The sequence below is a fragment of the Taudactylus pleione genome, unplaced genomic scaffold, assembly GCF_031769625.1.
Source record: "Taudactylus pleione unplaced genomic scaffold, aTauple2 ptg000370l, whole genome shotgun sequence".
Taxonomy (NCBI): Eukaryota; Metazoa; Chordata; class Amphibia; order Anura; family Myobatrachidae; genus Taudactylus; species Taudactylus pleione.
The window spans coordinates 7,897,501-7,920,607 of record NW_028284771.1 but is presented as its reverse complement, the minus strand read 5'-3'; the positions used below and the strand labels follow the sequence as shown (position 1 = coordinate 7,920,607).

Here is a 23,107-nt window from a genome sequence, read left to right as displayed (position 1 = left end):
AGACACCCGCATTTCCCCGACGCGGGGAGACCGGCGCCCGGCATCCCGATCGTAGTGATGCCGGGCGCCGCGAGTGGACAGCCGCGGGGGGAGAGGGTTAGGCACCCCCCGGGAGGGTTAGGGTTAGGCTAGGGGGAGGGTTAGGGTTAGGCTAGGGGGAGGGTTAGGGTTAGGCACCCCCGGGGGGGACTTAGGGTTAGGCACCCCCCCAGGGGACTTAGGTTTAGGCAGCGGGGAAGGGGGTGGTTAGGGTTAGGCACCCCTAAGGAGGGTTAGGGTTAGGGGGGTTAGGTTAGTAGATACTCACCTATCCACGATCGGGATTTCCAGCGCTGTCGGGCTTCCGCTGCTCGGAACTCTGCTGATGTCGGCCTGCCGCTGACGGCCGGCGGTATTTCATACCCATTCCGTTTGTGCTGCCCACTCGTGTCGCTTAGCATAGTCATCCAGCTACCTCGGTGCAACCTTTTGGACATAAAAACACTATTCTGAGGTGTTCAGAATAGACTGGAAATGAGTGGAAATTAAGGTTATTGAGGTTAAAAATAGCATAGGAGCAGAAAAACCCACAAATTCTGTGATTTTAGCTGTTTTTATGCTTTTTTTAAAAAAAAAATACAGATCCAAAACACAAAACCCAGAACCCAAAACACGGAAGGGTGGTTTTGGCAAAACCAATCCAGATCCAAAACACGAAGAAAGATCCAGATCCAAAACACGAAAAGTGGCCGATGCACACCCCTAATTTTAATAGCAAAAATATAATATTGTTTGGCTATTGAAAGCATTGCCCTTTTAAATTTCAGGCTTAAATATGCCAGGAAGCCGCTTAGTAAATAAACCCCAGACTGTGAATTAGAATTTTTTTCTATCTGGCACTTGAAATCTTTTAAAGTTAGTGAAATGATGTAGCATTGCAATTCCCATGTAGACCTTTGGGTTATCTGCCATTGGGTATGATTCAGCACCTCTCATATACATGTACATTCCTGCTGGTCTATGACACACAGAAATTAGCTCACTGGTTGAAACGCTAAAAGAAGTAAGAGGGATTATAGAAGGAGTTGTTAGTTAGGGTATATGGAATTGTATATTAAAAGTTATAACAAAATTAAGTTGTCTTTTCAATTATGTTTTGCAAACTATAGAAGCATAGACAAATGTCTTTCTTTATGTATCCTAAAGCGGATTTCTTCCCATACACTTGAACATGAATCAGTCGGCAGGTAGAATCCCTGCTCCAGAATCCCGACCGCTGATATCCCGACTGTAAGTACTAGGGTTAGAATCAGACTGCGGGGGGTGGCGGAGGTTTTGTTGCTGGAGGGGAGGGTAAGGGTTGGGCTGCGGAAAAAGTGGGTTAAGGAGAGGTAGAGGTTAGAGGCTGGAGGCGGGGTAATATGCATCTTCACTTGCTTTTGTGAAAATTAAGTGATGATGAATAGGCCCCATTATTCTCATGTCATGCTCACTCTGCTGTTGTGTTTAGAGCATAACCCGTGGTGCAGAATGGGAAGTGAGGGGATGCTACTTACCCAGGCTTGGGCTATAGTATTGCGACCCACTGGAGCTCTCTACAGCCCTCAGCATAATATAGGTACTTAATACCATCAACACTATGTTTACTCAACATATTCTCCTTAGTCAGTCTTTTCCTTGGATCATATATGAATTTCATCAATTTCTTCTACCATGTTTGGTAAACCGTAAATCCAGCTGCTATGAACTAAAGACACAAAGCGAACAGGCAGACTTTTTTTCAAAGATAAAGGCAGCAATTTGCATTTCTAGGTGCTTGTGACTATGGTTGGATCATCTATCATATTTATGCCTTAAAACTGGAAAGGATCGGGACAATTTTTAGCTATCCGAAGCATAAAACATAAACAGCAGCACAAAGAAGTGCTTTCAGGCTTGGTATAGGAATATCATAGTATCAATTTCATCTCAATATGAAACAAAGTGTAATTAATTTTCTTACTTTAATTGATTTCTAATATTTTTAGACATTCGCTGTGACCCCTGGTAAAAGGTTTATAAATGTATTGCTGCTTTATACTGTATAACATGCTTTGTCTGTGACAGTTTGTGAAGAAACCACTTCTGTACATCTGTGACCTGATTAATGAGTCCTATAAAACCTTGCCCGTCCTTTTTTTTTTTTTTATTTAGCTTGACTAGGTCCCTCTGCATCAGGGTCAGCCCTCCTCAATGCATGCTGCATGTAAATGATTGCGAATGCTTTACCGTGCTTATACTACAATACCTGACAATATACGGAGAGCCCTTTAGCACCACTGGATTTACAGACAGTGCACTAGCTTAATATGTCATTTTCCAGACAAGTCAAAATGTATGCAAAAGTAGACAAAAGACTTATTAAAGCGCCATGAATTCAGGTTTGTCATAACCCGTCAATCTCGTGACTATCATAAAAATTAATTCCCCGCTGCATACAGCACTGTGTCACCTTGCGGAGTGACAGTCTCAAATCCATGCTTTAGAGACCGAGCAACCCTGTCTATTATTTTGGTGCTTTTCCAATGCAGCCACTGTTTGCTGGAGCACAGAACTATCTCTCTGTCTTAGATACATTGAATTGTCTTTTCTGACTCAAATCTTTATAGTTGTGTCACTTAAAGTATATAGTATAATGTAAAAAAGGAATATGAATTTAAAATTCACTTGTTCTTTAGTTTTATTGCTATATATACAATACTATCAACTCTATGACTACTCAAACCTACAGTACATCACATTGAGATGTTTTGTATATTAGGCTTTAAGTATTAAGTGCAAATATTTTGTTTTTCCTTTAAGACATACATAGGGGTAAATTTACTAAAGTGAGAGTTTTTAGAAGTGTGTTTTAGTAGTGATGTTTCCCATAGCAACCAATCAGATTCTACTTAACATTTAACTAGCACCTTCTAGAAGATAATAGCTAGAAATGGAATCTGATTAGTTGCTATGGGCAACATCTCTTCTAAAACTCACTTCTAAAAACTCTCACTTTAGTAAATTTACTCCATAATGTCTGGGAATTTCGCGAATTACGGGGAGATTTCCCAGCCTTTCACAGTGAAGTGGGTGGTCTAGAGGCTCGGTGATGCAATTCTTGGCAAATCACATCATCATGGTCATTTCTGTGCAGTGGAATTTGACAAATAATGGCATTACGCAACAGAGAGCAGGGCCAGGATGAATCGCTTACACCCAGCCTTGTTACTTAAACCTCAGCTATAAAAAGTAGGCAAGTGTGCTTTTAGTAGGAAACACCATGTAGCTAGATGTGTGAAGCAGTAAAACGAGAAGTGGAGAAGTGGGCCAGTTGGAGCAACCAACCAACCAGCTGCTACCTATCATTTTATTGTATGTATTTAATAAATGCTGCCTCAAAACTGATTGGTTGCTATGGACAACTTGTCCACTTCTACATTCTTTTCACTACTTGATACATTTCCCCCTATATGATATTGGAGTCGTGCAAGGTGGACAGAAGTGAAACATATTGTAGGTGCTATGGAATCTGTGCTGCCATATATATTAATAATGATGATCATGTCCATCAAGCCAAAAACACAAATGGTAAAGGGGAACCTGCCCTCTCTTCTGTTCAGATGACCAGATTTTCCAGCCTACATGATGTAACTATAATTACACAGCACAACTGTTGCTGGTCTTAATAGGTCAAACATATCACATTGAATAACAATGATCAAACTTACATTGACCTATCATTACTCAAGGAAATCTGCAGATTTACAGACAACCCAAACTAGCTATATGTTTCCCAAATATTTTAGAAAGTATTAGTTTACAATAAAAAGACAAAGGAACAGATGGGTATTGCTGAAGCCAATCATGGTGAGAACATATTGCTTTGGGTACAAGGTTTAATACAATGACTTTCAAAGTGTGGTACAGTCGCAATGTAAACACCTGTGAGAGAGCATAATAAGGGGCAGGTTCATTCAGCCGCTGGACTTACTGCGCAGCTAGAGCTCTGGGCTCAAAGCTCTGAGCTATTCAATCACTGGCCAGTTTCCACGTGTAGTAAGCTAGCGGCTAATGCGTGTTAACACATAGATTCCAAGTTCAGTGCCCAGGGCTATGGAGGTAATCCAGGCAGTAAGCCTCAGCTTCTGAGGCTGCAGAAAGAAAAATGAATATGGAAAAATTAACAGAACAGTCTCATTCACATGAATGTAGATGCAAGAAGATGGGGCAATTCCCAATGTCAGATTGGCTCCCAAGAATTGTACAAAATTTCTGAGTTCTACATGGTATTTTATGCCTGCGTGGGCTGTCACGAAGCCCCCCATCTGCTGGCTCACTGGCTTGTGCAGATGAAATTAGGTTTAATGACCATTTTTCCAGAACATGCTGTCATTCAGGTATGGAGGGGTGACACGCCCCAAGCAAACTGAAGTTGGTGAGAAGGGCAAGCATGGAACTTATAAGATCCCATAATATTACCAGTATCTATCTGTTGGAACATTTGCAAGAAGCCTAATGGGTTATGCATTAATTTGCCAGCCTCCCCCTCTCATGGTATTTTCTCAGACAAATAATTAACCCTGCAGATGCACAGTACACATCAAGGGTCAATCACAGGTCACCATGCTGGTAATTTAAAAAAAAAATACACTTAATAAACAAAAAGAGTTACATGTTGCCTTATATCTCGTGATCATAACATAATCACGACAACTTCCCATTTTATCTCATTGTTAGGTGCCCCATTTGGGCCATAATAATAGTAGGCATTTATAGTTCTATACAGAGATTACACTAAAGCCTGTATCATAGCAGCACATACAACTTTACAAAGCATTCCTGGTATCACATAGTAAGTGGTATTATGTGCTAATATAAATCAACAGAAAAAATGTTTCAGTATTATATATTAATGTAATGTATGTTTTACTAATATGTCATCTTGTACGTAATGCTGTGCAGTTTATATAGTGGATTATTTATTTATCCAAAATAAATGGTTATTTTGTTAGATCGGAGAGACTTGTAAAGGAGGGGCTATGTACGCGATCCCGGCAGTCAGAATTCTGGCACCGGAATCCTGAAGGTTGTAAATCCCAACACACACAGCTAATTTAACCGTTACCTTAAACCACCTTCCCCACCGCCTAACCCTAATCCTCCCCTATCGCAGCCTAACTCTAACCCTCCCCTTCCGCAGCCTAACCCTAACTCTCTAACCCCCCCACAGTCTAACCATAATCTTCCCCTCCCACAGCCTAACCCTAACCCTCTAACCCCCCCCTCCCCGCAGTCTAACCCTAACCCTCCCCTCCCACAGCCTAACACTAACCCTCCAACAAGTGCCTAACCATAAACCCTAATCCTAATACTTACCGTCGGGATCGTAGCCACCAGGTTTCTGGAGCCGGGATTCTGACTCCTGTCGGGATTCCAGTGTCGGGATTCTGTGTGCCAGGATGCCAACTATATCCCATAAAGGAGTTATGTCTCCTACTCAAAGTTTCATGTGCAAAAATTGTTCCTGCCACATTACAATTTGAGCATTCCTACAATAACCCATTTTCCTACAAACAGCTATACTTACCTCCTGGGGCCATAGAGTGCTACACTGGTGTTTGAATGCAATCAAAACTCAATGCATGGTTAGAGCTTAGTAGAAAGTCCGTTAGCCAGCTTAAAGGGAACATCAGAGTGAGAGAGGTGGGTATTTCCCTAACCCTATGAAGCTACAGGTTGGCTAAATGGGGGGAATTGCTGTTGGACATATATGATGAGAAAAGTTATTATTTAAAGGTCACCTGACACTTACACAGAGTGTAGACAGCAATCTTGTAGGTTGATACAAATTTTATAACGATTCGAATCGCTAGGAACCATTGACAACACTGAGGCATTTCATGCACAAAGACTGCTACTAAATGAATAGGTAGGCTACATTTTCATGGATTTCAGATTAGCTTGTTACATGGCTACTGCCACTGACTATAGTAGGCAACAGGAGACACATCACTAGATTATAGGACAATTTGGATACTCCTCAGTATGTGGGGTTTCTACATGTAAAGTATATTTAAAAAAGGATTAATGGCAGCAAGATTCTTAAAATCTGCATGTGTCTAACTTTTTGGTATATTTCCAATACACTAGAACTATTTCATGTATTGCTAATGTCATCAATATTCACATAAACAAATGACTTATATGCAAACAATTCTCCTTTCAATAAGCAAAGAGAATAGGACCTAGCACTTAAACTGATAGCATGACTTATCTCCAGTGCTGGAAAGATCAGATTCGTAAATGTTCTTGCCAGCAGCAACATAAACTGATGACACACTAGCTTTGCAAATTGCAACCACAAACAGTTGGCAGCAATAGGAGGCTCCCTGCAGATTTTAAGATAGCTTGACAAAGATCTTAATAGTAGGCAATGAACAGTTATGTTGTAAATTGCATTTTGAGATTTTCTTTGTAGTTTAACTTTAATCCATAAAATAGGTTTTCTTAGCAAAATAAAGTCGATGTGAAAGGTAAAGGTAGGTGTGTGGTGGAAATACTTCCATGACAGGGAGTGCCATGGCTACTAGGCCCGGAAGTGAGATTGACCTGTCACCGGCACATACCCTATAACTTCGGCAATCCCATGACTGGATAGTACCTACTATTATCTCAGAACACAAGCAAGCTCCTATAGTGGGCTAGAGAGGGGGCCGCATCACTGGCACACACCAAAAGGTTTGCTATGTTGCCCAGCAATGAAGTGTGCTGCCACTGACATGGGTGTTAGACCTGATGATTAGTGACTGCCTATAGCAGAATCATACATCAGTGGTTAGGATTTGTTACATTTCAATCTGGCCATACATTTTCTGAGTAACCCGTAAATCAAATTCACCGATTCAAAATATGAACTCTATTAGTAATATCACTAAAAAGTGAAAGAGATATTCATATTGCATGTACTATGGGAGCATTCCCAAACACATTGTATGTACTATATTTACATACACGTTTACTTTCAAATAAAATGTAAAAAAATCCTCCCAAGAAAAGCAATGCAGTATTTTGTCTGCGCTATGCCAAGAATAACACTAGGCTGCATCATTATGCGATAATCTGCAAAAGCTGAGCACCTGTGGTATTCTAAGATGATTTACAGTACACAACTGAGATGCTAGAATTCAATGGCAGAGAAATAGGGCACTTTGGGATAAACTTACGCCACTGGTCCAGACGGTGGGAGGCAAGTTATAATTTGGTGCCCCCCCGTCACATGTGCTGACACTGTAACGTAGTATTTCACATGCAGATACCCCCGCAGCCGCACACAGAATATAGTGGCGCATATCATTTTAATCAGCAGAAGCTGCCTGTGCGTCCTATTAGTATCACTGTGCATTTGAAGAGAAAAATTTGCACAAAAAGATGCTCAGCGCTACCAACTCCCTCTGCGCTCACACGTTATGTGTTACGCAACTTGTAGTGCATGGAGGATAGATCTATGTGGACACATCGGTATGCATTAGTCACAGATAAGATAGTGACCTGTATGGTGCAATTAGCATGAGACTTAGGGCCTGATTCAGAGCCTGACGCTATTTGCGCTAGCTCATTCAGAAAAAGGGGGCGGCTATTTAAATTGAGCGCTCGCTCTTTGCGGTCTGTTGACGCCTCTATGTCTGAGCGAGCGAACGAAACATGCGCTCGCTATTTTGTAAAGACGCCCCCTGGCCGCTCGCATCATAAGTCATCTCCGCTACTTATTAGATTAATCGAGTACATCGAAAGGCGTCTGAACTGCTCGCAGTGCTTGTGGTAGGTTTATCCTACCACAATCATGCGAACAGTTCAGGCTAAGAAACAACCAAGTGACGTGGTCGATGACGCTGCTTTGTTAATTATGCACACCCTTAAAACGCCCGTTTTGACCGTTTGGCACGCCTGCGTTCGGATCACCACTCCCCGTTTTCAAGCACCTTCCCCTGTTACCACCCACAAACGCCTCATCCTGTCACTCAAATTAGCAGGCACTCGCTATTTTGCAAGCGCTCGATTTCCGACCGCACTGACTGGTTGGCGCATGCGCATTATGACCCATATGCATGCGCAGATGTGCGACCATCGCTCGGAGCAAACGAGCGGCCGCTTACGAGCGGCTCTGAATCAGGCCCTCAGTCCTCCTGGCAAAAGCTACCTGTTGTGGGGTAGGGAGCCCTCCTGATACACCTGATGGAGGAGAAAACTACCTGATGTGGGGGCTTTGAGTACTGAGGGCCTGATTCAGACCCGGACACTATTTGCGGCCGCTCGCTGGCTAAAAGGGGCCGGCTATTTAAATCATGCGCTCGCACTGCGTCGCGTAAAGCCGTCCACTAAGTAATAGCGAGCGGCCGCACTATGCACTCGCACCTGTATAAAGACGCCCCTTTGCCACTCGCAACACACGTCATCTCCGGCAGTTATAGGATTAATCGAGAACATCGAGAGCCATCGGAGCTGCTCGCAGTGTTTGTGGTAGCCTTTTCCCACCACAACATTGCGAGCAGTTCAGGCTAAAATACAACCCAGTCACGTGTGTAATGACGCTACTTTGCTAATTATGCACACCCATTAAACTCCATTCTGACAGTCGGGCACGCCTGCGTTCGCACATCCAAACCCCCATTTACAAGCACCTTCCCCTGTTACCACCCACAAAAGGCACTGTCACTCAAAATAGCGGCCCGACTGCGGGCTACGGGCAAGCACTTTCCCATCCCAAAGACTGGTTCGCGCACGCACACTGCGAATCATGCGCAGATTGCGAAAAGAATCGCTCAATGCGAGCGAGTGCTGCATAGTGTCCGGGTCTGAATCAGGCCCTGAGTTTTAGTCAAGACACTGTAAGACTACCACTGTGGTGGGACTACAAATCACAAAATGCCCAGTCTACTGCCTACTGCATAACATGTCAGGAAGTTGCTCCACCAAAGATCTGCCCTCTAGACTCAGTCGCTGGTGCCCCAGGCCCCAGTGGGATGGGGAGTTGTGGGTGAGGGGGAGCACCGGGACTGTTGCATGGGTCCACGGCTATGGCTGCCACTAGGGAGGAGTGGGACGGGGAGTTGTTAGTTAGGGGGTGCTCCGGGACTGCTGCATGGGTCTGAGGCTAAGTCTGTCACCAGGGAAGAGTGAAACAGAGAGTTGTGGGTAAGGAGGGCACCAGAAGTGTCACACTGACATAAGAAGCTGATGAGGAGCAGTGACACCAATGAGCAGATGGAGGCAGCAGCTGATGGTCCGACACAGAGCTCTCCACTAGTGTATGGTGGCTTCTAAGGTGTTGGGAAGAGGTACCGTGTATTGGGCACCCGTGACGGCACACTCCGGGTACATAGTTACAGCCCTAATTCAGGTGAATATATTGTGGGCAATGGAGGAGGTGCCCCTTCAGTGCTGGAGCCCGGCAGCAGGTGCCTCCATTGTCTCCCATAGTTCTGCCCCTGCTTTGGAGGTATAAAATCCAAAATGGCAAGTGAGAGCCTATGACAAGTCAAGCACTTCCTATTGTAGTGCGGCTGTTGACCGCTGTTCCTTGTGTTAGTGATCGGCTGGATGTGCCTGACACTGTCATGGCAGCAGCACTGACACCAATCCTCACCTTCCTCTATGCAAGGAAAGAAGCGTTGTGGAAGAGGAGCATTCTGGGGGGAGTTTGGTGTCTGAGGAGGAAAGGCACCTAACACCGGTTTAACTTGATGAACCTGTGTCTATTTAATTATAAATAACACTGCTGGGGAGGAAAATAAAAATGACTTCTCATCAGTCACCTCTAAATCTGTAAATTTGGTTTTCATGGGGTCATTTAGGTGAGGCTGACAGAATACAAAACTATAGGTCTCCTTTTAAAGGATATGTCCATCTTTGCTGATGATTATCTTCTTTACTTAGTAAACGTTAAAGATTTCAAATTACACGACCTACCAATCTATAAATGTTCCCTAGCTGCGCTCATTAGTACAGTTTGTGGAAGATTACCCCAGCCAGCAAATAACTCTGTACTATTCAAATCTACTAATGTCAGCTTCCATCTGTTTACCTCAGTTGTATTACATAGGGCTTTGATCCATAAGAAAAAAAACACAGGTGTTGGCGCTCAGTCAAGTTTCACATAGTTGAATAAGCCAATAGAAAAAACTGTAGATATAAACACATACAAGATGCATAAACAATACTTAGTCTATATAGCGTGAGTGGAGGTTGTAATAATTATTTGGTCTGTTCCTCTTCTTACATGAATAGTCCACTCATAAATAAAAAGGAGATGAGAGACAATTCATGGTGTAGTACATCTCATGACATCTGGACACTCTTGGTGAATGGTCATATGCTTGAAAGGGTGATAATAGATGAATATGGAGAATCCACTCTTTCCTTTATGTAAACAGAAAACAGCATACCATACTCACAATGGAGTGTGATAACCGATGCATATAACGGTTTCTTTATGGGCAACCCTCTTTCCCCTCGTAACAAACAATAGAAGGAATTCACCCAAGGCAAAATATGCGTACCATACAAGTACAACTGTTCTGTTCCTATAATGTCCACATGTCATGAGATGTACTAAACAATGAATGGTCTCTTTTCTCCTTTTTATTTATGATGCTATATGAACTAAGTATTGTTTATGCATTTTGTATGTGTTTATATCTACTGTTTTTTCTATTGGCTCATCCAACAACTGTATGTGAGACTTGATTGAGTGCAATCTTTTGGTATCATTATGGTATCATTGTTTATAGAAGGATTTGTTGGCCCTTTTTGCACAGGGGGCAAAAGTGACTGTTGCGCCTTGAAACTCATATTCTCCATTCAGTATCTGTAGTTTTGCTAAAGCAGCAAAATATGGATTTTTGCTTGACGCAGGTAACATCAGCAACATCAGGGTGAATCTAAATAATAATGGAGGAAGATATAGTGTATAATTTGAAAGGAAAGGGTTTTTTTTTTTTCATTTAACAATGTAAAAAAAATATACACAAAGCTGGACATGTTCTTTATGCTTACCGCACATTTTACTATTTACCTACTGTATTATAACCTATTACATGCAACAATTTACGGTTGGTCACTGTTGTCTGAGATGGAGTTACAGGCCCCCTGCAAAGTGAACATTCTGTACACTAGGGGGCTGATACAGGGCTATGTACATCTATGTCGCTGCAGAGCCCTTGTCCATATGTGAATGTAGTCATCATTGGTATCGGCGCTATACCTCATGCATGAGGTCCGTCTGTAAGCATACAGATCTCTGTGTACGCTCAGCTTGGCATAGCCTGCAATTCCGCCTACATACCCATGACACTTAGCCTACATGTGGATGCACCATTGCCACCCAGGTACACTCATGCAACTGCAAGTGACGATGTGGCTAAGACTGAATCATACACTGTTGCTCATAGTCGCTTGGTCACAGACTATGCGCAGTACTAAAAATTGCAAGATCCATCTGCAAAAAGTCAAGTTCCGTGCAAGTCTGAATCAACTCCTATGTGAAAAGTTAGACTAATCACTGCTTACATTTGTATACATTTTCACACTAGAATCAACATTTCTTTAGCGAAGACTGATAACAATTAGTTTTATCATCACACACATCACTTTAACTTACTTAGTATTATATGTTAGTTTAATCTTTTACTACATGCATATAAGAGCAAACAGCCCTTTGTCGAAATTCCAGCTTTACGCATCTCAAGAGTTGTCGGAAAAATCAAGCTTGTTTGTGATCTAAACATCTCTAGGACCCTAAATTGGGTACACACCAGGCTGATGGGTTGGCCATCTATCCAACGGTTGGTAAGTGCATGCACACCTACCAATTTTTCAGCTGATGTGTTTGCACTGACATCACAACTGGGCAGGCATTTAAATTTGACCCCCCAGTTGAGAGGTCAGTAACCGCCGGGTCCCTGCGGCAGGCATGTCGCCCATACAAACAGTCAGACGTGCCTATATATCTACAAGATATATATGGGCATTGGCTGTGCTGCAGGAGTAGATGCGATATGTCTGCGAACTACGTTGTTCACAGACATATCCTCTGTACACACCCGCCGATGCACTACAGGCCATATATCTGTAAGTGTGTACACTGCATAATGATTGTTTTAAGTTTACTTTGTTACCTCCCTGCCTAATTCATATATATTATTTTGTTGGCTGCAAGCTAAAAGTGCGTACACACTAGACGATTTTATTAACGATTTGCCCGATTCTGAACGTCAAATTGTTAAAATCGGGCAGTGTGTACGCACTATGTTGTGCGGTGCGCACTACCAATGGGTCGTCAGCCGCATCATCAAGTCGGCCCTACATGCAGGCCAACCAGACGATGCGGCTGACAACCGCATTCAGCGGGATGCGGCATGGGCCGGCAAATCGAGTGGTTTGGCACTGGTTCGTCTAGTGTGCACAGGCCACCAGGTATGTCAGTACATCGGAGGGGGGGGGGGGGGGGGGAGGTCGGTCGTCTGACGCATCGTTGGGTACACACGTTGTCCAGTGTATATACACCTTAAGAGGGATTAGAGGAAGATATCTTTGGCGTGTGAGATTTTTACAAGGTGAACCCCCCAGGCCTTTATAGTGTTCTTGGTTTAAAATAAATCCTACAGTTACTACCTCCTATAAGGATACAAGGAAATTAAGATCTTCGTGAAATGTTACAGCAGTGCTTGGAATAGTCAGAATTTGTCCCAATCCCTTTTATCAGCATACAGTTGTTTTAAGGAGTACCTGTGCTGCAGCAGCCCACCCAAGGTCACAGGATCCACTTCCAAACAGTGCGGTAGTAACTTCATCCAATCCCAGCTCTCTCCTATTGTGGCAGCCTGTTGATACAAATGAGGAAGGCTTTGTTGGTTATTAATCATTACTAGTGCCATCGGTAATTTATCTGTGATAGACTAACTAAAGGGGAAGGACGGACGTGGCCTGTTAGTATAAATCAAATGCAGACAGGCAGGTTTTTATTCCAATAAGACAACAATTAATTTACAAATCCACTAAGTGATGTAGTCATTATTTATTAAAAGATAAATCAATTTTTGTACCACATTCCAACTGTTAGTGGCAATTTGCCCAACTACTTTGTCTGGGAGCTCAAGTCTTTATTTGAAAGGAGAAATAAATGGATGCTTTAAATGTGCAGTAACAATTTACAATTTCCTACTGTCAGCAAGAAGTTTACCAGGAAATAAACAGAGGGGGAGCTAGGATTTATACTGCATGTTGCATACAATTAGAAGCCATTTTATGCTTCTAATCTAAAATTGGTACCAAGGATTTAAATAAACAGATGGTACACATATAAATATATAAAACTAAATATATAATTCTTGTTATGTATAAGCAATTGCACAATAAATAAGAACTCATTTAAATCATGGTTATGATTGAAGCAAGTATGTTAAATATACTTCTCTAGAAACAAAATATAATGTTTGGTTTATAAAGTTAGGTATACATATTAGGCCATATATATTAAGAAGGAGAAACATAAAAGAATACATAAATGTTGTCATTGAAATAATGTTAAAATGATTAAAGCTGCATACACACACAACGATTTTTTGAGCGATTATCGTTAAACGATATTGTTTAACGATAATCATTTGAAAAAATCGTTCACTTTCTGAGTCAAACGATGAACGATTATTGTTCATGCGTGTTCACGTTTGTAGTTTGTAGTTCAGTCAGACTTGTCAAGTGAACGATTTTCATTAAGGGAATATGCAAAAATCGTTTGTAGTTCAAAAAAATCGTTCATTACACTTTAAAAAATCTGACAGATAATCTGACAGAAAATTGTTCATAAAATCGTTCATAAAATCATTGGTAACAAAATCGTTGTGTGTGTATGCAGCTTAAAAGTTCAAAATGCTGATCCCCCACACATTTAAATTATATTATATAATGGTGAGGTCATCTCAGCAGTAAATCACAATAGTCCTCTCAGCAGTAGGTTACAAAAAAGCTGGATACACACAATAAGATACTGTATATTGTATGATCTATCGTTCTAACACGAATCGGAAAAATATAAGGATCATATAGTGTGTATGCCCGATTATACATTCTTGCAGATTTTTTTATCGCATCATCCCATCTGCTGTGCTGCACAGCAGATGGGACGATGCAATGAACACCACCATGCTGTAACATGCAGCATGGAACAATACATCGTGCAGTCGTACACCAAATCATGCAGTGTGTACGCCAAGCGCAATGTATAGTACATTGCGTTATTCCGTCGGCTGGGTACACATCGTATAGTGTATACTCAGCTTTATTCCTCTCAGCAGTAAGTTACAATAGTCATCTCAGCAGTAAGTTACAAATGTCCTATCAATGATACATAAAAATACTTCTATTAGCAGTAAGTTACAGTAGTCATCTCTGCAGCAAGTGTAATACTTGGCATACACTGAGGCGATGGATCGGTCAGCAGACCGATCCACTGTCAGAACGGCTGATATGTCTGGGCTGACATCACAACTAGACGGGCATTCAAATTTGCAAGTCCAGTTGAGATGTCAGTGTTGGCAGTCCATGCAGCAAGTGTACGGGTGGTCGTGGTTCGCCCGTACACACATGCAGGTGCACCAATATATCTTTCAGATATATATAACAGCCGATCTGATACAGTATGTCTGTGAAGAGGCAAAGTATCAAATGCGTAAAATTTTAGAAAAGTGTGGACGGAAAACCTCGTGGCTGCCTTGCGCAATTGTTCAGCAGAGGCACCACGACAAAACGCCTACAATGGTCCCACAGATCGAGTAGAATGTGCTGTCACTGTGTTTGGAACTCAGAGATGAGCTTGTGTGTAAGTCTGAGAAATAGTCATATGAAGCCATCTAGCCAGAGTCTGTTTGTTAGCTGGGCAGCCTCGCTTATGACAGCCATGCAACACAAAAAGAGAATCCGATTTCCTAAAAGAGTTTGTACGATCCACGTAAATATGTAGGGAACGTACCACATCCAGAGAAGCTTCACCTACAGAGCAGTCTGAAGACTGGAAGGCTGGAACCACTATTTCTTCATTTACATGAAAACGGGATACCACCTTAGGAAGGTAACCTGCCCTGGTACGAAGAACAGCTCTATCCTGGTTAAAAATCAAAAAGGGAGAGTGACACGAAAGGGCTGCCAACTCAGAGACCTCCAGGCAGAGGAGATAGCAAGAAGAAAAACTGTCTTCACTGTCAACCACTTGAGGTCTACTGAGTTCAGGGGTTCAAATGGGGGAGCCTATAGAGCCCTGAGAACTAAAGACAAATCCAACGGAGCTACTGGAGGGACAAAAAGAGGCTGAACCCTCAGAACAATGTTCTAACTCCAGGCAGAGGGGCGATCCATTGCTTCTGGATCAAAAATAGATTAAATAATAACCCCTTCCTTGCTGATCCAAAGGAACTGGGATTATCACCCCTGAACCCAGCAGAGAACGAATGGCCTGAGTGCAAAGGCCCTGGTAGACTCCGAAGGAGGAATGTACAAAAAAACCTTTGCAGAGGATCCTTTCAGAAAGTCAGTGTGTACTCTTGAGAGACCACTTCTCGGACCCAGGCATCTGTTGTTGTCTGATGCCAGGCATCCGAAAACTGAAGAAGTCAGCCTCCCACCCTGGGATTCCCCTGGAGGAGACCCACCCCATCAGGCCTAGGGTTTGTCGTCCGACTTGGAAGCAGGACGTCTGATCGCCCAAGATCTCTGAAGGTGCGTACACACTAGGCGATCAGGAAAGACAGTACGATTACGACATCGTAATCGTACCGTCGTTCCTGATCCCCTGTAGTGTCTGCACTGAATGATCAGTTGTTCAGTGCAGGCACTGTCCATCATTCTTGAACATGCCAATCTGTCGTTATCGTCAGATTGTGCTCCATGTTCAGGTGATGCACAATGTCAGAAATGACCAGCGGGAGTGCGCATCACTGGTCGTTTCCGAAATAAAAGTGAACGATTTTTGCACGATTATTGAGCGACTGCATGATTACGATGTCGTAATCGTGCAGTCGCTCAGTAATATCGCCCAGTGTGTACCCACTGTGAGGTTCTGGTTTTGTTGTGGACTCAGGGTGGTATCAGGAGCAGACACTGAAGCAGATTTAAAGGTAAATGTGGAACTTTTAATGAGTGGCTTAACAGACATGGGAATGCCAAATAAATAGTCCAGGTATATCACTAAAGTGCACTTGATAACTGTAGTGGAGTAAATGGGAGAATGTCCAGAAAGTGACAGGCAGGAACAGTCCAGTATGCAGGTATGGTGAGCTGTAGGCAGAGGTAACGAAGTCCAGCTGGGTGTAAGTGGAGGCAAGGTGCAGGGAAACAGCAGGTTCAGGTTCACAGGCAGGGGAAAAGGTAAATGGAGGGTGCAGGGTAAGTCTAGCTGACACAGGTGCTCGGGCAATAGGGAAGGTAATTGGAGGAGGCAGGGGAATCCAGCAGGGTTGGAGCAGGTTAGGTGAAGCAGGCTTAGGCAATGAAATCAATAGACAGGTGAAAGCACAGGAACTCTCTCTCAGCTCTCACTGAGAAACACGTTGCACTGGCAATGCAAGGGAGCTCTTAACTCCCTTAAATCCCCAGTGCTCAGCCGTGACTGGTCAGAGAGGAGCATGTGACACAACAGGATAGGGCAACTAGGTTACCTGACCGGAGACAAGATGGTGGCGCCAATGCCAGAACGGAACGGAAGCACTACCAGGCCTAACCAGACCAGAGTGACAGTATGCCCACACAGAACCACGCACATCCAATGCTCCCCGCCAGGCACCAGCGCCACCGCCACATGCCCCTCGCCATAGCGTCTTCACAGGTATTACCCGTCAACTACCATGCCGAGAAACCCTCATCGTGACACCCACCATTAGTTTGCGGCCTAGTAATCATACGACAACTGGATTGTCTAAAGACAGACAGTCCTTTCGCTTTTACCTGCGGGCGAAAAGGCCCGAAACGAAGACTGTCTAGGCTTAGGGGCAGTTGTCGAAGGCGGACCGGCCACTTTAGAAGCTGCCAGAGTAGCCACAATCTTATCCAATTCTGTGCCAAACAGTATGCCTCCAGCAAACGGCAGGGATTCCAGAGTCCTCTTGGATCCCGCTATTGCTTTCCAGGCCCTTAGCCACAGGGCTCTGGGAGCAACAACTGAGGTAGCTGATGCTTGAGAATCCCAGAATACCGGTGTCTAATGCCGCCTCGCCCAAATAGTAGGCCACTTCCAGAATATAGGAGATAATTGTCAGCTTCTCTCTGGAAGAGTATTTTCCAATGCCCCTGTCCATTCTTCAATGGCCTTAGACATTCAGTCCGTAGCCATGGCCAGGCGGGTAACAGCTCTGGACAGTGAAAATACTGATTTGAGACAGGCTTCAAGTCTCCTATCTGTGGGATCCTTAAGGAGGAAGCAGATGGTATAGGCAACATGGAGCTCTTAACCAAATTTGCCAAATGAGCATCCACACTAGGCAGAACTTCCCATTCAGCACACTCGCCAGGTGGGAGGGGGTATAAAGCTGTTACCTTCTTTGTAACATGGAACCGTCTATCAGGAGAACTCCATGATCCGAAAGTTGCTCAGATTTAGGAAACTCAGCCTTAACCACCTTCTGGCGTTTGAACACCGAAGCCTTCCTAGGTGCTGGCTCTTCATCATCTACTGTATGTTTAAAATAGTTTTGACTGCCCTAGTCAAGGAGGAGACATCCACTGCTGCCAGATGGTCCTCTTCTCGCGAGAGGAGCCCTGTACCTCTTCAAACTCTTGTGAAGATGCGTCAGAATCTACAGGCTGGACGGACTGATAGGAAGAAGCCGACCACCTCCAGGTGTTAGCAAGTACGGCCTGACTGCTTGCAGCATTTGCTGAAATGCCGCAGAAGACGGAGCCAAACTCTGACTTGATTTGGCATAAACATCCAGGAAGGAAGGATGCAATGGAGGCATAAACATAGCAGGTTGTAGCTGCTGTGGGTACCCAATAGTAGGGGTCGGCGTGGGAGTAGCTATAACCTGAGACAAAGAAGACACCCAGGGTGGTTCCTGCAGAGGAGCTGGTAGGCTGGAGTGATGTGGTAGTCCCTTATAACAACAACCACACAATCTATCCTGTATGAAATTCTGAGGGGACAAGCCTGCCTGACAGGCTATACATGAGACCAGCACAGGGGCTTTAGCCTCCTGCTTCTCCTTACTTTTAGACATAAAGGTAATGTAATGCAATGTAAAACAATGTGACATTGTTCACCCAAACAACCCACACACCTGTAGCAGAGGGTTATGAGGAAAAATAGCAGTGAGTTATAACTGACAGTTATTCAGGAATAAATAAGCCAGTATAACACATAGCAGAACTAGCATAAGTCAAATAAAATGCATTTAAACAATATATTTGCAATAGGCTCTTAGTCAACTACAAACAGCACAAAAGCTTAGTAGGATATTGAGCTCTGCATAACCTGGCCACCGAAGGAGAGGTATTCAGGGAAACTGACCAAACCTCCTGAGATTCACAGCTACAGTAGAGCAAGAGAAAGTGGTCTCTGGGCATCTTATATACAAGGGAGTCAGGGAGGAACAACCCAGACGTGCGAAAACCTCCATCTGGACTGGGGGAGGGGCTGGCGGGAAGAGCCTACCTCCCCTAGGCTGTATCACGCCACCGGGCACACTGGCCTTTACATGGCCATCGCCACTTTCCCCGGCGCCAGATTTATATGCCCCAGTGGTCTAGTGGTAGAAGGAGTCATCCCCGGTTCCCCACTACAGCATTCTCTGTCAGGTTTCTACTTCCAGAGGCATGGACTGCCACGTGTTCCCCGCAGAAAATGTCACATGCAGAAGAGTGGGGAGTCATGCTATCATTAGCAGGTACGAGTAGGGGTAGACTTGCACACACGGGATAAAAGAGAGAAGCTGTCACACATAAAGAGGAGCAGAGGGGAGGGAACAAGTGTTGTGGGAGTCAAAAGATGTATAAAGCAGGAGAGAACATGGAGTGGCTGTCACACACAGGAGGGAGGGAGACAGGCTGTCACACACAGAAGGGAGGGAGACAGGCTGTCACACACAGGAGGGAGGGAGACAGGCTGTCACACACAGGAGGGAGGGAGACAGGCTGTCACACACAGGAGGGAGGGAGACAGGCTGTCACACACAGGAGGGAGGGAGACAGGCTGTCACACACAGGAGGGAGGGAGACAGGCTGTCACACACAGGAGGGAGGGAGACAGGCTGTCACACACAGGAGGGAGGGAGACAGGCTGTCACACACAGGAGGGAGGGAGACAGGCTGTCACACACAGGAGGGAGGGAGACAGGCTGTCACACACAGGAGGGAGGGAGACAGGCTGTCACACACAGGAGGGAGGGAGACAGGCTGTCACACACAGGAGGGAGGGAGACAGGCTGTCACACACAGGAGGGAGGGAGACAGGCTGTCACACACAGGAGGGAGGGAGACAGGCTGTCACACACAGGAGGGAGGGAGACAGGCTGTCACACACAGGAGGGAGGGAGACAGGCTGTCACACACAGGAGGGAGGGAGACAGGCTGTCACACACAGGAGGGAGGGAGACCGGCTGTCACACACAGGAGGGAGGGAGACCGGCTGTCACACACAGGAGGGAGGGAGACCGGCTGTCACACACAGGAGGGAGGGAGACCGGCTGTCACACACAGGAGGGAGGGAGACCGGCTGTCACACACTGGAGGGAGGGAGACCGGCTGTCACACACTGGGAGGAGGGAGACCGGCTGTCACACACTGGAGGGAGGGAGACCGGCTGTCACACACTGGAGGGAGGGAGACCGGCTGTCACACACTGGGAGGAGGGAGACCGGCTGTCACACACTGGAGGGAGGGAGACCGGCTGTCACACACAGGAGGGAGGGAGACCGGCTGTCACACACAGGAGGGAGGGAGACAGGCTGTCACACACAGGAGGGAGGGAGACAGGCTGTCACACACAGAAGGGAGGGAGACAGGCTGTCACACACAGGAGGGAGGGAGACAGGCTGTCACACACAGGAGGGAGGGAGACAGGCTGTCACACACAGGAGGGAGGGAGACAGGCAGTCACACACAGGAGGGAAGGAGACAGGCTGTCACACACAGGAGGGAAGGAGACAGGCTGTCACACACAGGAGGGAAGGAGACAGGCTGTCACACACAGGAGGGAAGGAGACAGGCTGTCACACACAGGAGGGAAGGAGACAGGCTGTCACACACAGGAGGGAAGGAGACAGGCTGTCACAGTAGAAGAGATAGAGGCTTGAGGGTAGGAAGTGGACACAAAACCTGTCACACATAAGGAGGAGGAAACACCACACTAGGGTGGGAGACATAAGATGCCAGATGCCATGAAGGGTAGGGGACATGGAACACTAGTACACAGGGGAGCAAAGGCTCAAGGACAAAGGTTGACATATACAGGGAATGGAGTTGGGAGGTGGTCACTTGCAGCTGAGAGGGGAAAAGGCCATTACACGCATGGGAAGGCAGGATGTCACTTAATTATGAAAGTGTAAGACAGTCTGGCACATGCAAGTCAGAAGGGGAGGCAGGCTGTCACTTGCAGGAGAATGGGGTGGGGAGACAGACTGTCACAATCAGAAGAGAGAGAGTGGGGGAGGCAGGTTGTCACACGTAGAAGATACTACAGTATGGAGTATAAAACGATGACAGTATTTTTTTTTAATATAACAGTATACATACACAGGCAAACTCAGATATCGCCGCCAGTGTACTGAAGTTTATATGTACCTCTGTGCTGTGGTCAGATACATACTGCAGGTTCTTCTACTGAATGATGCTGCTAGGTTATGTAAGCCAGGCTGAGCAGCTGTTTAGTGCTGGTACAGTCAGTGGCTATGGCCGGCAGACCTGTGTGTGGTGCTGAACCAGGAGAAGAGGCCCCCATGCTGCTTCAGGTGCCAGACTATAGATAGACAGTAAAAAGTTAGACAATGTCTAGATAAACACCAGATGTTACACAGTCAATAGGTCAACTGGGACAAAAGGTCGACAGGGACAAAAGGTCAACATATAAGAAGGTCGACAGGTACAAATGGTCAACGTGGCCAAAAGGTCGACACAAAATTGTCCGACACATGATTTTTAAATATTTTTTTTTTTTTTTAGACTTAGACACTTACTGGAGGGTTAGGGTTAGGCACTTACCCCGACGGTTAGGATTATTCACCAGGAGGGAGGGTTAGGCACTTACTCGCACTAGAAGGGACGGTTAGGGTCAGGCACCTACCCCGACGGTTAGGGTTAGGCACCAGGAGGGGAGGTTAGGGTTAGGCACCAAGGGGAGGGTAGGATGAAGATTAGGGCTAAAAAACAATAAATAAAAAATGTGTCAACCTTTTTTGTGTTGACCATTTTCATGTCGACATTTTGTACCTGTTGACCTTCTTACATGTCGACATTTTGTCCCTGTGGACCTTTGTCCTAGTCGACCTATTGACTGACTAACATCTGGTGTCTATCTAGACATTGTCTAACTTTTTACTATCTATCTGTTAATCCACACCCACTGCTTCCCCCTCAGTGTCCCAGGCATAACCTCTATATCATGCTTGTCTAAAGTGACAATTCCTCACGAGTTTCCTAATCTACAACTCCGCCCACTGTCACGAAATCCAATTTCCTTTTGGCTGTTATGTCATGGGGAAAGCCATTTGTGTGACAGCTTCCATAGCTCCGGGAATCCTCTCTTTGGTTTGCTACTTTAACTACAGGGAAGGCTCGCGCTGCTATATGCAGGACTCGGAGGTGGGCACATAGTGCAGACAGTGGGCTGATGGTCACGACGCTGTCAGGCTCTAGCAGGATTTTTTTTCCTATCTCCAGTATGTTAACAAAAAAAATTTCACTGAGCCCTACAGGTACATCAGCCCATCAGGATTTTTCCCGGTAAATTCTATGGCCAATCCACCCTGCAACTAGTCCTATCAGCAGCAAGAGATACAATGGTCCTCTTGGCAGCAAGAGTTACACTAGTCCTCTCTACAGCAAGAGCTACACTAGCCCACCTGCCAGCAAGAGTTACACTAGTCCTGTCTACAGCAAGAGCTACACTACCCCACCCACCAGCAAGAGTTACACTAGTCCTGTCTACAGCAATAGCTACACTATCCCACCCGCCAACAAGAGTTACACTAGTCCTGTCTATAGCAATAGCTACACTAGCCCACTCGCCAGCAAGAGTTACACTAGTCCTGTCTACAGCAATAGCTACACTAGCCAACTCGCCAGCAAGAGTTACACTAGTCCTCTCTACAGCAACAGCTACACTAGCCCACCAGCCAGCAAGAGTTACACTAGTCCTCTCTACAGCAATAGCTACACTAGTCCACCAGCCAGCAAGAGTTACACTAGTCCTCTCTACAGCAATAGCTACACTAGCCCACCAGCCAGCAAGAGTTACACTAGTCCTCTCTACAGCAACAGCTACACTAGCCCACCAGCCAGCAAGAGTTACACTAGTCCTCTCTACAGCAACAGCTACACTAGCCCACCAGCCAGCAAGAGTTACACTAGTCCTCTCTACAGCAATAGCTACACTAGTCCACCCGCCAGCAAGAGTTACACTAGTCCTTTCGCCCGCAAAAGTTACAGTAGTTCAATCGGCAAACAGGTGGTACACAAGTCCTCTCAGCAGCAAGAGTTACAGTTGTCCTCTTGGCAGCCTAAGTTAAAATAGTACTCTCTACAGCAAGTCTTACAGTAGTCCTCGTGGCAGCAGGTGTTAGGCTAGTCCTCTCAGCAGCAAGAATTACAATGGTCCTCTCTACAGCAAGCGTTACACTAGTTCTCTCAGCAGCAAAAGTTACAAGGGTCCTCTCATTCAGCAGGAACAGTTACAATGGTCCTCTCTACAGAAATAAATCAATTTATTTTTTCCACCTCTGAGAAAAAATAACAAACAAACAGTCACGGGGCGGATTTTTTTTGCCCAAACCGCTATGAATGCATCTAATGGCAGTCTGGGGCTCAGAAGCCTGATATCCCTTGAATTAATGTGATGCCTTTTATGATAATA

The 23,107-nt window shown here is 45.1% G+C and overlaps 1 protein-coding gene across 5 annotated transcripts in view; it reads right to left on the bottom strand.

Moving 5' to 3' along the window:
• Positions 1-23,107, bottom strand: part of KIAA0825 (KIAA0825 ortholog) — a 473,150-nt gene that overhangs the window by 225,336 nt on the left and 224,707 nt on the right. For 4 of the 5 annotated variants that reach the window (XM_088444682.1, XM_088444683.1, XM_088444681.1 and 1 more), the window contains one exon: positions 12,784-12,878. In XM_088444682.1, coding sequence (XP_088300808.1) covers positions 12,784-12,878 — 95 coding nt within the window. Of the gene's footprint in view, positions 1-3,900; positions 4,152-12,783; positions 12,879-23,107 lie in introns of those variants that run through there. The other variant, XM_088444684.1, reaches the window with a different exon arrangement.